At 32.9% G+C, this 15,454-nt stretch overlaps 1 protein-coding gene across 2 annotated transcripts in view; it reads left to right on the forward strand.

The window, feature by feature from the left end:
* Positions 1 to 14,083, forward strand: part of LOC108907952 (multidrug resistance protein 1A) — a 29,784-nt gene extending 15,701 nt beyond the window's left edge. The window contains exons 1-20 of one of the 2 annotated variants that reach the window (XM_018711819.1): positions 1,552 to 1,594; positions 2,362 to 2,429; positions 2,675 to 2,723; positions 2,923 to 3,222; positions 4,264 to 4,364; positions 6,918 to 7,089; positions 7,669 to 7,986; positions 9,378 to 9,602; positions 9,709 to 9,834; positions 9,933 to 10,307; positions 10,438 to 10,692; positions 10,773 to 10,943; positions 11,002 to 11,106; positions 11,166 to 11,327; positions 11,527 to 11,730; positions 11,804 to 12,042; positions 12,153 to 12,312; positions 12,421 to 12,819; positions 13,540 to 13,686; positions 13,742 to 14,083. In XM_018711819.1, the coding sequence (XP_018567335.1) occupies positions 2,368 to 2,429; positions 2,675 to 2,723; positions 2,923 to 3,222; positions 4,264 to 4,364; positions 6,918 to 7,089; positions 7,669 to 7,986; positions 9,378 to 9,602; positions 9,709 to 9,834; positions 9,933 to 10,307; positions 10,438 to 10,692; positions 10,773 to 10,943; positions 11,002 to 11,106; positions 11,166 to 11,327; positions 11,527 to 11,730; positions 11,804 to 12,042; positions 12,153 to 12,312; positions 12,421 to 12,819; positions 13,540 to 13,686; positions 13,742 to 13,936 (3,765 nt within the window). In that variant the 5' untranslated portion in view covers positions 1,552 to 1,594; positions 2,362 to 2,367 and the 3' untranslated portion in view covers positions 13,937 to 14,083. Of the gene's footprint in view, positions 1 to 1,551; positions 1,595 to 2,361; positions 2,430 to 2,674; positions 2,724 to 2,922; positions 3,223 to 4,263; positions 4,365 to 6,917; positions 7,090 to 7,668; positions 7,987 to 9,377; positions 9,603 to 9,708; positions 9,835 to 9,932; positions 10,308 to 10,437; positions 10,693 to 10,772; positions 10,944 to 11,001; positions 11,107 to 11,165; positions 11,328 to 11,526; positions 11,731 to 11,803; positions 12,043 to 12,152; positions 12,313 to 12,420; positions 12,820 to 13,539; positions 13,687 to 13,741 lie in introns of those variants that run through there. The other variant, XM_018711817.2, reaches the window with a different exon arrangement.
* The last annotated feature ends 1,371 nt before the right edge of the window (positions 14,084 to 15,454 follow it).

Genomic DNA, 15,454 nt, shown 5'->3' on the forward strand with positions numbered 1-15,454 from the left:
AAATGTGGGAACTCGATAATTTAATTGACGTTACTGTGGAACCTATCGTTATCAATCTAGGAGACGAAGATAATTCATCAGAATATTCAGAGGATGAATTTTAATATACCTACTTTTTTATTTTCTTTATTGTACATTTATACAACACTACATTTACTCACCATAATTTGAATTTTCAAAATACATATATTTTTGTGTGGAATAAAAGTCTATTCATTAAATTTAAATAAATATTTTGATAATAATATTGAATAATTTTATTTGAATTACTAAAAACCCTCTTAACCCGGTTATGATGCTTAAAGTAGCCTCATGTTTTGAAATGCTGTTTTTATATTGTTTACTTATAAGAGAAATGGACCGAGAAATTGAAGCGGCATAGACAAAGACGGATTGTCGGGGATTAAATTTTAGCTACCTGCTACAATTTAGTACAACCCGGTCACACAAAGTTTTTTTAAAAGTACACCTCATCTATACGGATAATACATAATATAAAAATATTGAATATAAGCACCAGTACTACATTTATTTACGATTTGCATACATAATAAGCTTTTATTACTCTCTTTCATTTCTAAACAGATTATAGTGTTTTTCCATTCTTTTCTCGTCGCAGCATAGACAGAGTAATTTTTGTAATGTAACCAATCAGTGTGCATACGAATGCGTTTACATTTTTGTGCCTTATCTCTTTTACGATTAACTTTAAATCCGGAGTCAATCAAGGAGCTTGCGGTTTAGTAACCCTTACTTGCTTTACTGGAGCATGTGTGTCAAATTGAGTTGTTACGACATCATTCAAAAGTAATACCGTTTCATCAGGATTATTTTCATGAGTCTGCTCAAACCAAGAGAGGTTATACAAGCACTTAAAAAATCGTTCAAACTAAAGTGCTCAAAATAGCGGTATGATATAGTTTAGGCGGTATATTACCATCAATAACGGTCAGGTTAAAAAATATCATTCTGTGATCTGGTACACTGTCAACACCAATGGATCCAACACTTTCAATGATGTTATAGTATTAATAATAAACACAGGATCTATTAACATACTGGGGATACTAATAATTCTTGTGGGCTCAATCATTTAAGAAGCAGGACTCGAACGGATTTTGAACATTGAACAAATGTACGTAGCAAATGGAAATGCAAAAACAAAGAATAAATTATTGAAAAACAGTAAAATTCCAATTTTAAAATTTTTACTTTGATTATGTCGATATTATTTATTTTACATCCCTTTATAGAGGTAGAAGATAATAATAATACCAATAGATATATGTTCCCTCCAATAAAGCTATTAAGCATCAGCCCATAATAAAATTTATAAAACTTGATCAGGATCAGATTCACATCTCCACATCTGAAATAGGAACAAACATATATTATCGTCCGAACATATTTTTCTCTATTTTTATCGACCTGATGTTAATCTAAATACTTTAGATTGTACTTGACAATGTAGAGAGGTAATTTCGTTTTATTTTACAATATTATGTTCGCCTTATCAAGCCGTCAGTTTGTATTCCTTCACGTTTCGAGACACATCGCTCTATTGTTCAAAAGGAACCGATGAAACCCTTTTAAGGTCAGTGGACAATTTAGATAAAATCATTGTTAATGACAATATGGTAACAAAATACGATTATGTAAAAAGATTTATCTTCGGATTTGTGACTGTTATCTTTACCTGATGATAACAATGGTTTGCTACGTATTTTAGATAATACCTATTATATCTGATTATGTATGTTATTAAATATAAAATACTTGGTACTCTCACTGAATATTTTTTATTTATGTCGTTTATAGACACGCATTAATAATAACTCAAAAAAAATAAATGTGGTGATCATAACTTAGGTAGGTACCTAGTTTTGAATGTTTCTTTTCACACAGTGTAATAGGAATGAAATTTATACAAACGTACCTAAATGGTAGCAATGTTACAGATGGTAAATCGGTATAAAATGATTATTTAAAATTGTCTCTATGACTAATTTACAGATTTATTCCATTACAAATTAATTTTTCAAGTATTAATTAAACTAATTGACTCAATATTTGACTTTAATTGTATGAGTTGTGAATTCTTAACTGATTGTCATATACAGGATGTAAGAAGTTTGACTGCAAAAAGTTGAATATGATATTATCGATAATCAGGATCTAATTGTAGGAATATTTCTCTAAGGGTAACGCATAAATACATTAAGTCAACCATCGTTAGTAACTTGCCTAATAAATACTACCGTTTTCTTTATACCTTGATTCAAATAAATAGTTTTAAAATAATGGTTATTCATTCAACTACTAACTTCATTGGGATAATAAATATTATTTTTTCATTTCTAGGCCACCATGGGCAGAAATAAATACGATTTAAGTGATGCGGGGGATGAAAAAAAGGGTCCGTTGGATGTGTAAGTAAAAACAAATATTGAATTATCTCTATGCGGTGGATATATCAATCGAAAATCAAAATTGTGCATAATTGGTAACAGTAGCTGAATTTTTGAAGCTTTACGCCAAAAAATCTGTCTCCTCGGAAAGTCGTATTAAAAAACTTATATTTAAGATTTATAGATATTTAATCTGTTAATTACAGTTATGTTTATAGACGTAATTTTGAAAAGAAGTGATTTCTATTAACTGAAAACTATTGTAGGGAATTTGTACCCAAGGAAGAAAAAAAGGAGTACTCTTTTATTCAACTGGTAAGTCAAATTTACTTTCTACTCAGCTTGTATCAATCTGAAGGAAATTTGATGAGTCTAATGGAATATTACGTGAATTTTTCATAGTTATTTTTGGTGGATAACAACAGTTTAGGTTAATATTTGGCATTCAGCATTGAAAAAAGTCTGATTTCCTTTAATCTTGACACCAACATGTAAACTTTATATTCTATTTCAGTACAGATATGCAACAGGGTTTGACAAATTTTTGCTAGTTATGGGGTTACTCAGTGCAGTGGTAACCGGAGTAATCCAGCCGTTAAATATGATTCTGTTTGGTACTTTGACGGGAGACATCATAGATTATGCAATCGCTATCAACACTCCAGGAATTTCGGATGACGACTTTGCAGCAGCAACCGAAGTTTTTATAGAAGCTATCCGATATTTCGCAGTCATGAACTCTCTGATTGGAGTGGGCATGTTCGTTTTTAGTTATATATCAACTGAATTCTTTAACTACTCAGCTTTAAGACAGGTAATTAGTTAACATTTCGATTCCTATATAGGGTGATCCACTTAAGATTAAGGACTCTTCAGCAGCTCTACAGTAGTATCAATAATACAAAAATTTTGCAACAAATCAATTTCTTTACATTTGAACTTATGTTGGTGTTATCATACAGGCTGTCTACCATTCATTTTTAAGTGGAGTATCCTATGAAATATATTATTGCATTATTTAATTTCTCGTTGAAGAGAATACTTTACAAGAATACTTTATTGCCACAAATTGATTGTACATTTTAAAAACATTTAAAATTATTTAAAAAACCGATGGCGTACGATTTTTTTCAAAAAAAGGTCCTCTACTCCCCTAATAACTACGCCACTGGAGTGTATTTTGGGATTTGGGATTATCTATGAAAAAATAATCCCTATTAAAAAAATGTCATCCCCCAAATTTTATCACTAAATATTTTTTGCCAGTCCTATCAAAAATTTTTATAGGGCAAAAGTTGAGCAGTAGAATACGCCATTAAAGTAAGGTAAAACTTATCATTAACACCCTGTATAAAGCTTAATACAAATAAATCGTAAATTTAATTTAATTTCGATTTTATTAAGGTTTGTTGGTTGTCTACCTTGCAAAATATTCTCGTTTTTTCATATTATTTGTTGTTATACCTTGTTGAAAAATGTATGCCAATAAATAATGAAATTTTTCCCTTTTATGAGGCTCGAAAAATACTTACATTTTTCAATTTCAATTTCCATTTCTAGTTAAATCGTATGACCTTTTTCAGATGTATTTGATAATATCAAGAGTGACATTATTTGATTAGATAAGTCTGTCCTAAATTAGTAGTTTGTTTACTTTTGAATTTTAGGCATTTCGGCCATCAAAAATAAATAATTTTAGTCTTGGACTAATTCCAATTGTTGCCATTTTCAACAATTTTCAAATACAACATAATATAGGATGTGGTTATCTAAAAATATTCAAATTAATTTCCATTTTCTTTAAACATACTTCAGAATACTTCAATAGTAATTTTTTTATTACTTTTCTTTGCAGATATATAAGATCCGGTCCGTATATTTAAGCAAGGTATTAAATCAAGATGTTCCGTGGTATGATCTTCACCAAACAGGGGATTTTGCAAGCAGAATGTCAGAGTAAGTAGATAAAGAAATTATTTTAATTAACCCTCAATACCGCCAAACTGGCAGAGAGCGACCTGCTATTTCATAGGTACTATAAAAGCAAGACTTGCGTTGATACTAGATTAAATAATTTTTAGACTGATAATATTGCGGGAAACAACTGCTCTTCTGACTAATGCTTTGCCCCGATAGGATTGTTATTATTATTACATCTCACCTATACTTATTACATGTCTAGGCACCAAAGACAGCTGGATCACTCGTCAGTTGTCTCACCTATGACATATTGACGACAACTAATGAGTTCCAAACCGGTATATATCTGGTGGATTCAACTGACGAATGGTCCTAGTTGTTTACTAGATATTGCGGATATAATTCAATGCTAGTCGGGGCATCAGTCCAAAAAAATTGTTTCCGCAATATTGGCGGATACATTTTATGATTCACAATCAGACACAATTAACCGTTTTATCAATAACTTCGACCATTTCTATTTTAAAGAAAAAACACGTGTTTGTTTTTATCTGATTATTTTTATTATCAACGTCAACGTTATTAATAACAATAATATATGTTATCCGCTTGATAATCATATTGTCACCATTTGAGTTGATGCAAGGGATGGTAATTGAAAAATCGTTATTAAACGGATTTAGACATATATATTTAGAAATGGGAATCAACTTAAGGTGACCATATCCCTGGCCGAGAAATAGTGAAATTTCTGGCGTTTTTAGGTACTGAAATCTTGAAAGTAAAACTTGTAGAACAAAAGTAAGCACAAAAATAAAATCCATGATGTCTTGTTTATTCATTGTTACCAAATTTATCCAAATAAAATAATAACTAAAAAAGCGTTTGCTGTTATCCTAACCCCACATTTTAAGAATTAATTTCACGTACTTATAAATAAAAGTAAACTATTTTATATGTAGGACTAAGCAAGTAAATGTTATAAGAATATTTACATGTGGAGTTATAGTATATAAAAAAGTTAGTATTTTCGTAGATTTCAGTACCTAAAACCTTGATGGTTTGATCGTTTTTTGCACCTTTTTTACGGCGGCGTCTTTGAAAATACTCAGGTGGCATGACATAACATTCCTATTATTTGATAAACTTTAGATTATTCAGTTATTAAATGTTTGAAATTATTTGTCTTTCCGGAAAACACTCTATACCCGACTATATTTAATTACAAATTAAATTAACTGAGCTTTATTGTTTCTTCAAACAAATTTGAATTAAAGAAAACCAACAAGGAAAAAGTTAAAACGATTTACACTACTTGGCCAAATTATTGAAAATGTGTAACAACAATAACAACATACTGTGTGGAACTTTAAAGAAGTCCGCTCTGTATAAAATGAAATCAAAAACATTGGATAAGGGTGGTATGGATTCACACTCCAATCTATATTCACCTGTACTAGGAAATTATAACAAATCTATACCTAAATCGACGCAATTAGCGACCGTACTAATATTGTATTGCTCAACGGTCTAATAAAAAAGCCAAGAAAAAGAACTATGCGGACGTGAAAAACTTAAGCAAGGTTTAACTTAGAACTAATATATTATGAATGAATGAATGAATGAATTCATTATTTTAAGTAGATGTACGGAAACGAATGTACGAAAATGACAAGCAATTGCAAAATGAAAAGAAATCAAAATATCCAATTAGGCAATTCGAGTCGAGAACCTTGTTATGATTAAAAAAAGAAACAGTCGTGAAAACTAATTCTGAAAGTATCTTATGCTCGAAAGGACGAAAAAAAGGTACGAATTTTAGCGGATTGTATGTGTATGAAGAAAAAATTGATTATATAACGAAAAGAGGTTGCAAAACGACTTACCGATGCTGATTTGTTGGTGCAAAGGACGATGGTAAAGAGTTGGCAGCATTGTCTTCTTTCTTGTAAGTTTGAACGAAAATCACTTCGCGATCAATCAATCCGCGTGTGCACGCTACCGAATTTGTTTTCGTATTGCCGCTTGCCACCTTTTTTCGCGTAGAAAAAATATTTGATACAAAAACTAGGTATTATAAAAAGCGAGAAAACAAAATTGCCGACTCAATAGAATAATTACCTGAATATTTTATATTAATTAAACGACAAATACTTAATATATACTATATCGTTTATATGCGCAATTTTTTGCCCAGTATTTTAGAAGATCTAAGCAAGTTAGAAACATTATCTCTCCACTGTACCAATTATAAAAGTTTTCTTCAAGGTATAAGACAACTGACAATACATTCAAAATAAGAAAAAAGGCATAATTTTACCTCGTATATTTATCATTACGTTTTACGAATTGTGCACGCCATTAATCACAATTATTGAGTATCTTTGCAAATTTGCTGGACGAAACAGGAAAGGTACATTTTCTGATGTTTGCATGTTCTCCGTGATCTTTCAATATAAAAAATTAAAGGAAGTTGCTCTAGTTTAGTGTTACTTGGTCACTTCTACTTGTTATAACAATGTCTCACTAAAAGTAGCCTTAAATGAAATATTTTATATGTGCATAACAAAATGTCTCTTACTATTTCAGGGACATTTTCAAGTTTGAGGATGGCATAGGCGAAAAAATTCCAATGTTCCTGACCTTCCAAGTTGTGTTCATAACGTCATTAATTATAGCTTTTGTTAAGGGATGGGAGTTGGCCCTTATTTGCTTGACTTCCTTGCCAGCATCACTTATAGCTATAGGGGTCATTGCGCTGGTAAGTATTTTTTTTTTAATTTAGACTGATTAAATTTAACGTTGATAAAGTCGAATAGAATAAAGTTTATGGTGAAAATTTTTATTTTCTGTTTGCTGAGTGCCAAATTTAACAGCGTAGTCCTTCCAGATGCAATTGTTTTAGATTTTAATTATTAACCTTGAGATCCTAATTTATACAATCTACGATTATCACTAAGTAAAATTATTTGTTAAAAATTATTTTTAACATGAAGTATATTATTTTGTCTCTTATAAAAATGAATTATACAGATTAGTACTTTATTGTTTTATTTCATATCAATTACGATAATGCTAAATGATATGAAAATAATATGACATGTCTTAAGCTATGAGATATGCGAATTTTTATACCTATACCCATATTTCGGGGTTTTACTTGAATAAATTAGGTACTATTCCAGTTTTATATTTGTTAAATAACTCTTTTGCTGTCGAGAAAGCTAATTCTTCAGGGACCAACTTGGATATTTAATTCAGTTCAATTAAACTAAGATAGTTACAAAATATAGGTGCACCATTCGCTTTAACTAAGAAAGTATTACGATTTCTATTTCAGTTAACTTCTAAATTGGCGAAAAAGGAGTTGGATGCCTATAGTTCCGCGGGTTCGATAGCTGAAGAAGTCCTTTCCTCGATAAGGACAGTGGTTGCATTTGGTGGTCAAAGGAAAGAAATAGAACGATATGACGAGAATTTGGTATTTGCAAAAAATAATAACATAAAAAGATCAATGTTCGCAGCTATAGGATTCGGTTTACTGTGGTTTATAATTTACAGCAGTTACGCTTTAGCCTTTTGGTATGGAGTTAGGCTAGTGTTGAGAGACAGACCTCTAGGAGACGATGCCGTATATACTCCTGGAAATATGGTTACAGTAAGTGTCAAAATTTTTATTAGTTTACTATTTGAATGGTTTAAGTCGTGTGAATTTGTAGTATATTAAGTATGAATGTCAGTAAGTGTTCTTTACTGGTTTGGGATATGTTTAGAAATGTCCGAAATGACCGCAGTGATTATGACGTTTTTGCACGCTCAAATATTAGTCCAGTAACCACGTGAACCATTTTGAACTGTTTTTTTTTTCGATTTTGTATTTTGCCACCTTGTATCTTTGCCGCTGGCGCCGTTATTCAAAGAAAAAAGTAACCTGAAATCAATTTTTGTATATATCTTGTTTCGGGTTAATTTTACAACAAAAATGATTCTGTATTAAATTAAACTACACAATTTTTTCTACATAAATGTGTCTACCTACCGCTCGGACGCAACAGCTGACGACGTCGTCTCTTTTCAATCAGGACAAGCTCAAATTTCTTAATGTGTTGCAAAAATACCATTCACGAAGTTATAAAAGTGTTTAAAGAAAAAGTTGCTGACAAAGAAAATATAGCTAAAGCTGAAGAATCCTTTCTTCTCAGCCTTTACGGCTATAATAAAATGGAATTTATACCTCTGAACACTTATAGACACCAATGTTTCATAAAATCAGCATACAGGAATAAATTTAACATCGTTTCATTGCCTGCTACAGAAGCAGCAGCAAGACAACATTCGTCTCAAACGTATCATCAGGTACAAGCAATGGATTGGTAACGAAAAACCTGCATATCAATGGGGATGGGAGAAAGACAAAAATGGTCTTGTCCCTCTGACTACACTCCAAACCCCTGTTCCAGAAGTTCTTCTTAAACTTATTTCTTGTAAATGCAAGAAAGCATATCGGCGAGCATGTGAATGTAGGAAAGCAGGACTCAACTATGACAATAGATGTGATAACATCAAGCATTGGAAGATAGTGATGACGATGAAGACACTGATACGATCTTAGAACAACTGTGTAATGAAATCAATACAGGAAGTAGAGAAGAAGCTATTGCGCCGGAATAATTGATCGCACCCGACTCTAAGACTTCGTTTTCAATTTTGTCTTAAATAAAAATTAATTGTTAAAATTCTACATTTATACTTACCGTAAAAGTCACTTACGAATGTAACAAATTCAGTAAAAGTGTCTAATTACCTGAGCGTGCAAAAACGATTTTTTATACCTAGATTTTCTTTTTTAATTTGTAATTTTGTCCACTTGACTTGTCAAAAATTATGAATTAGCTCTGAAAATGATTTATCATTCAGTTAACCATATGTATTTGATACAAATTTGAGTCCATAAAAATCTTTGATGGAAAATAAAAATAAAAAAATTTATTCACTTAATTTTGTAGGTATTCATTGTATGTATAACTGACGTAAATATTTACTTTTTAGGTATTTTTCAGCGTAATGACTGGAAGTATGAACTTTGGTGTATCTTCACCTTATATCGAAGCTTTTGGAATATCTAAAGCTGCCGGAAGCAGAATATTTCAGGTTATCGATAACACTCCTGAAATAAACCTTTCTAAAGGCAACGGTGAAAAAATTGACAACTTGAAAGGTAACATCAAACTGAAAAATGTGCATTTCCGTTACCCTTCCAGAAAAGATGTACCGGTAAGTCAAGTATTTAAACATTATATTAAATTTTTCAAAATTTAATTCATAATTTCTTATCGTCTTTGCGAAATACAAGTTTATAATTTTTGGTCCCTCTTTTTAGATTTTACAAGGTTTGGATATTGACATCGATGCTGGAGAAACAGTAGCTCTAGTTGGTACATCAGGTTGTGGAAAATCTACTGTTGTTCAACTAATCCAAAGGTTTTATGACCCTATTGAGGGCGAAGTAAGTTCCACATAATTATAATAATTGAATAACTCTTATTCCATCAATGTTTCCATTATTTTAATCACGCTTATACGCTTACACGCATCTAATTTTAGGTGTTTGTTGACGGCAGAAATATTAAAGATTTAGATCTTACATGGCTCAGGAGTAACATAGGCGTAGTTGGTCAAGAACCAATTTTATTTGGAACTACAATTTTGGAAAATATTCAATTTGGGAATAAGGACGCTACTCCGGAAGACATCAAACTAGCCGCGAAGAAAGCCAACGCACACGAATTTATTAAATCACTGCCAAATGGGTACAACACACTCGTTGGTGAAAGGGGTGCTCAATTGTCTGGAGGTCAGAAACAGCGTATTGCCATTGCTAGAGCTTTAGTGAGAAATCCCGCCATATTGTTATTGGATGAAGCTACCTCAGCTTTAGATAACAACAGTGAAGCAAAAGTCCAAGCTGCACTGGATTCGGTAATTATTACATTTTTCAGTTACTATCTCGTTCAACAATACAAAGACTTAGCATTTGATGTGTTCTTACTGTTCATCTACATCATTCGACTGGATTAACAATAATCAACACTTTGATCCACTTTTGTAGGCCAGTAAAGAATGTACTACGATTATAGTAGCTCACAGGTTGTCTACAATAAAGGGCGCAAATAAAATTGTTGTAATATCAGCAGGGAAGGTTGTAGAACAAGGAACTCATGATGAGTTAATGGCATTGAAACATGAATACTACAGTTTGGTCACAACGCAAGTGCAAAGTATTGTGCCTGCATCTAAATTAGACAGAGTAAACAGCGTAGGAAAAGAGGACTTGGATAACGTCTCAATAGCAGAAGTTGTCGAGGTAACATATTTGAGCATATTACTTCATATTCATTCATATACTATTTCTTCCCGATTCTTTGCACATTTTACTTAATACAGGTAGTGGAGGCAGAACAGGAAGACATGAATTCAGATAAAAAGGATTCCGTTATCGAAGTGATGAAAATGAATTCTCCAGAGTGGCCCCACATCCTAATAGGATGCATCGGAGCAATTATTATGGGATGCGCTATGCCAATATTCGCTGTGTTATTTGGTAGCATATTAGGCGTAAGTACTGCCTCAACTGAAATAGACAAAAAAAATTGTATCCATTTTTCTTTTCTAGACATTGTCTGGGGGAGATGAGGAACAAGTTAGATCAGAGGCAAATACATTTGCTATGTATTTCGTTATTGCAGGAGTTGCCGCTGGAATCGCTACTTTCTTCCAGGTTGGTAACGAAAATATATTTTTGTATTTAAAAATGTACATTGCGTCTATACATTTTAGATGTTCATGTTTGGGATTGCCGGTGAGAAACTTACCAAAAGAATCCGTAAACAGATGTTCCAAGCTATGCTAAGTCAAGAAATTGGTTATTTCGACAGGCAATCAAACGGTGTAGGTGCTTTGTGCTCCAGACTTTCAGGGGATGCTGCTAATGTTCAAGGGGTATGTATGAACAGTGTGTCAAGGTCATTCACCAATTAAGGCCATACTAAGCCAAGTCATTGTATTTTCTAGTATATTCATAAAAAATAATTCAATTTTGATATGAACATTGGTTGGTATTTTGGTAAAGAGAATTCGAATTAAAACTGCTTATCAGGGGCGTCGCCTTATTTGGTACAGGTATTTACCTTGATTTTAGGCAACTGGACAACGTATAGGAACAATTCTTCAATCCATTGCAACTCTCATCTTAGCTGTGGGTCTGTCAATGTACTATGAATGGAGACTAGGACTCCTGGCTTTGGCATTTACTCCAATAATTTTAGTCGCCACGTTCTTCGAAAGAAGGAATACCGCAAATTTGAACGACGACAGAAGTGACTCTCTGCAGAAGTCAACAAAGGTACCATGAATTTAGACTTTAACGATGAAAGTTTAGAATGAAAATCTGAATTAACGTTTCTTTTGTTATATAGATAGCAGTTGAAGGCGTGGGCAACGTTCGAACCGTAGCATCTCTGGGATGTGAAGAAACCTTTCATAATATGTACATATCAGAACTTACCCCGTACCACAAGAGTAACTTGAAAGCCACCCACTGGCGTTCGGCAGTGTTTGCCTTGTCGAGGAGCCTAATGTTCTTTGCTTATTCCGCCTGTATGTACTATGGAGGTTATTTAATAAGGGACGGGTTGAATTACGAAGACGTTTTTAAGTTAGTATTCAGTTTCATTACTTTAAATTTGAAATGTCAAGTATTATTATCTCGTCTCTTTTGAACGAAAGTAAATGTAGATATAAAAAGACTAATTTATATAATTTCAGGGTATCACAGGCACTAATTATGGGAACTGTATCTATAGCCAATGCTTTGGCATTTGCTCCCAATTTCACTAAAGGCATCGAAGCAGCAAGAAAAGTACGGGAACTGTTAACCAGGATACCTGAAATTAGAGACAGCCCTGACTCAATGGACAAAGATCAGGTAGAGCAATTGCTTTATCCATTCTATTCATCAAATTACGTATAAACATTGTACTTCTGCTTTTTATTTTTTTTTTCTCTATTTCAAAAGCTTTCTAATTTGTTTTAGGCCAGAGGTGATGTTAAATATGAAAACATTCGTTTCTCCTATCCAACCAGACAAAGTGTGGAAGTCTTAAAAGGACTGGATCTATCAGTTTTTAAAGGAAAAACGGTCGCACTTGTAGGACCCAGCGGTTGTGGAAAGTCTACGATTGTTCAACTGATCGAACGATTTTATGATCCTAATTCCGGTGCAGTGTATTTAGATGAAGACGCGTTGAAAAGTATAACACTTGGAACGCTAAGAAGCCATCTTGGCATCGTGTCGCAAGAACCAAATCTATTTAATAAAACTATTGCCGAGAATATCGCTTATGGTGATAATTCACGCGAGATCGAACTGCCCGAGATCATTCAAGCTGCTAAGAATGCTAATATACACAATTTTGTATCGGCCCTTCCAGCAGTAAGTGATTGTGCAATATTTTCCTTTGTACCTATCATTTTGCATCCAGAAGCAATCACATCACTCCCTGGACTTTCCCAATATGATGTCTTTTACTTCCAGCAGATTTGATGACCCTTCATTTGGAAAAGATACCCTTTCGCCCTCCTCACCATCACAGTTCTCTTCTTATTCCAATCAAATATATATCATTTAATTTAAAGTAGCAACAGTTTGGTTTTGAAAAATTTGCTTTTTTATTAACATTATTTATTAAATACTTTATTAATATTAAGTTTATTATTATCAAAAAACAATAAACCTACCGGTCAATATTGAGCGATACAAGCAGATCCTTAGTTGTAGGCGTGGAGTATACAGGGTCGGAAAGTCCCCATGGTTCATCGGCCGTTACGTGAGAACAATAAAGAAAGTCATAGAAATCCGTGCGATAGAAAAAGATGGCTATAACGAAGGCGTCTAATAGTCACCGCCCATTTCGCCCTTCTACAAATAAGATCCACTTCTTATTTGTGGTGGTTTGTGGATTTTTTCATGTTCCTAGCGGGAGCAACGATACCTGAACTGTTAATAGTTTGCACCTTTGTTCAATATTATCTGTATCAATCATTCTTTCAAGCTCCATGCTTATATTTCACCAGATACCTAAAATATTCACACTCGACTATTTTTAATCTTAGAGAATAGTAAAAGCAACGGTAATTAGTTACATTTTTTTAGGGTTACGACACCAAACTTGGTGAAAAGGGAACTCAGTTGTCGGGAGGTCAAAAACAGAGAATTGCCATTGCGCGAGCACTAGTTAGAAATCCCAAAGTACTTTTACTGGACGAAGCCACCTCAGCTTTGGACGCTGAAAGTGAAAAGGTACAATTCCTTGTAATTTCATATAATATCGTACTTATAATGACGTCTTGATTAGATTGTACAAGAAGCCCTCGACAACGCTAAACGTGGAAGAACGTGTATTACCATAGCACATCGTCTGACAACGATTCAGGATGCCGATTTGATATGCGTCATTAATGAAGGGATCATTGCTGAAATGGGAACTCATTCGGAACTTATAGGGAAACGGGGCCTGTATTACAAACTGCACTCTCATCAGCGTTCATGATTTTATTAGTATTTTAGTTAGTATTTGTAAATATTATTTATATAGTGTGTTTGTTGTAAATATAAGTGCGATCAATGTGAGTGAGGCTGTAAAGTATGCAAGGACAATCTTTGTTAAAAGCGACAATAAATTATTTTATATTTCTTAGTTCTCACTTTTATTTTCAGTTGTCTAATAACAATGAATACAAAGCCGTAAAATGTAGCTACTAATATTCTAAGCAGACATCACTGTAATATCGTTAGAGAGAAAAAAAATGAAAATTATCTATAGGTACTTCAGCTAATTAAATTAAACATTTGAGACAAAAAAACAGACATGTCATTTACGACCATGACTATTTACTTATTTTTATGTAGTAAGTTAGCCAGACGATTCCAGAGGTCCTCAATAAGTTTTAACAATTTTAACTATTTATTTGCAGCACCTTTCTGCAGTTTCATAATATGTAACTCCATAACCTGGGATATGTGAGGACGTAGACGCACGAAATTCTACTTTTTTAGACATCATTTTCGATACAAAAAAATTGATTTACAAAAAAAAAGAAAATATCAATTTTAATAAGGGTTTTCTCCAATTTCTGTAAATGCATTTATCTGGGATACTTTGTGACATCTATATAGGTACGAGTTTTAGCAATTTTTTCTTAAATCAGCAAAAGCGTTTTTACAATGTTTTGAAACATCTAAAATATTTTACCATTTGAACCTCTAGCGGGTAAACAAAACAACTTTGGATAGAGTTCACTTAGGTACATCGTTTGATTTTGACATTTTTGACTAGAATATTGAGAAGTTTGGTGTCGTAGATCGCTAGAATATTACAAGATTTATATGAAAAGGAAAATAAAAACAAACATCTAACATAATTATAACTGTATTGATCCTTAAAGGATCTCCAACACAAATACGTTGCAAAATTGAAAGATTTTAAAGTCACTTTAATCCTTTAATATAATCAAGTGGAAGATTAGAGCATATACTACATAGAAGAAGCACCTAGTGTTAAAAAGTACAGACGTTTCAGAGAAAGAGCGATAGTTTGAGTACTCGCTCTTTCTCCTTAATCGTTGACGAAGGAGTTGCGTTAGCCAATCACGTGCCTGCGCGAGAGAGAAAAGACCCAAACTATCTCTCTCTTTCTGTCACTCGTCTACGCTGTCGCTGTAAGCTTGCTGCCTCCATGTAGTACCTAACTTTATAAGGATGAAAATGCAACTTCTTTACTGCTTTATGGCATGATCCATATGATATTCCTATAAACAATTTAGGAATAATGATACAAATTTTAGAATAAATATTTGTTATTACCTGTTTGAGCAGATAACCGACGTAGTGATTTGGTTGGACTAGCTCGTAAGCGGTTTTCAACATCTTCCAAGACTTCCTCTGTAAGAATAGACTTTCTGCCTGGAGATTTTCCTCTACAAACACTTCCAGTGTTATGGAAGCGTTCCACTAATCTCTTCACGTGTCTCGAAAAAATTTCATAATCAATTTCATCATTTGGAAATTG

Source organism: Anoplophora glabripennis, unplaced genomic scaffold (genome assembly GCF_000390285.2).
Source record: "Anoplophora glabripennis isolate ALB-LARVAE unplaced genomic scaffold, Agla_2.0 scaffold78, whole genome shotgun sequence".
NCBI classification, from domain to species: domain Eukaryota; kingdom Metazoa; phylum Arthropoda; class Insecta; order Coleoptera; family Cerambycidae; genus Anoplophora; species Anoplophora glabripennis.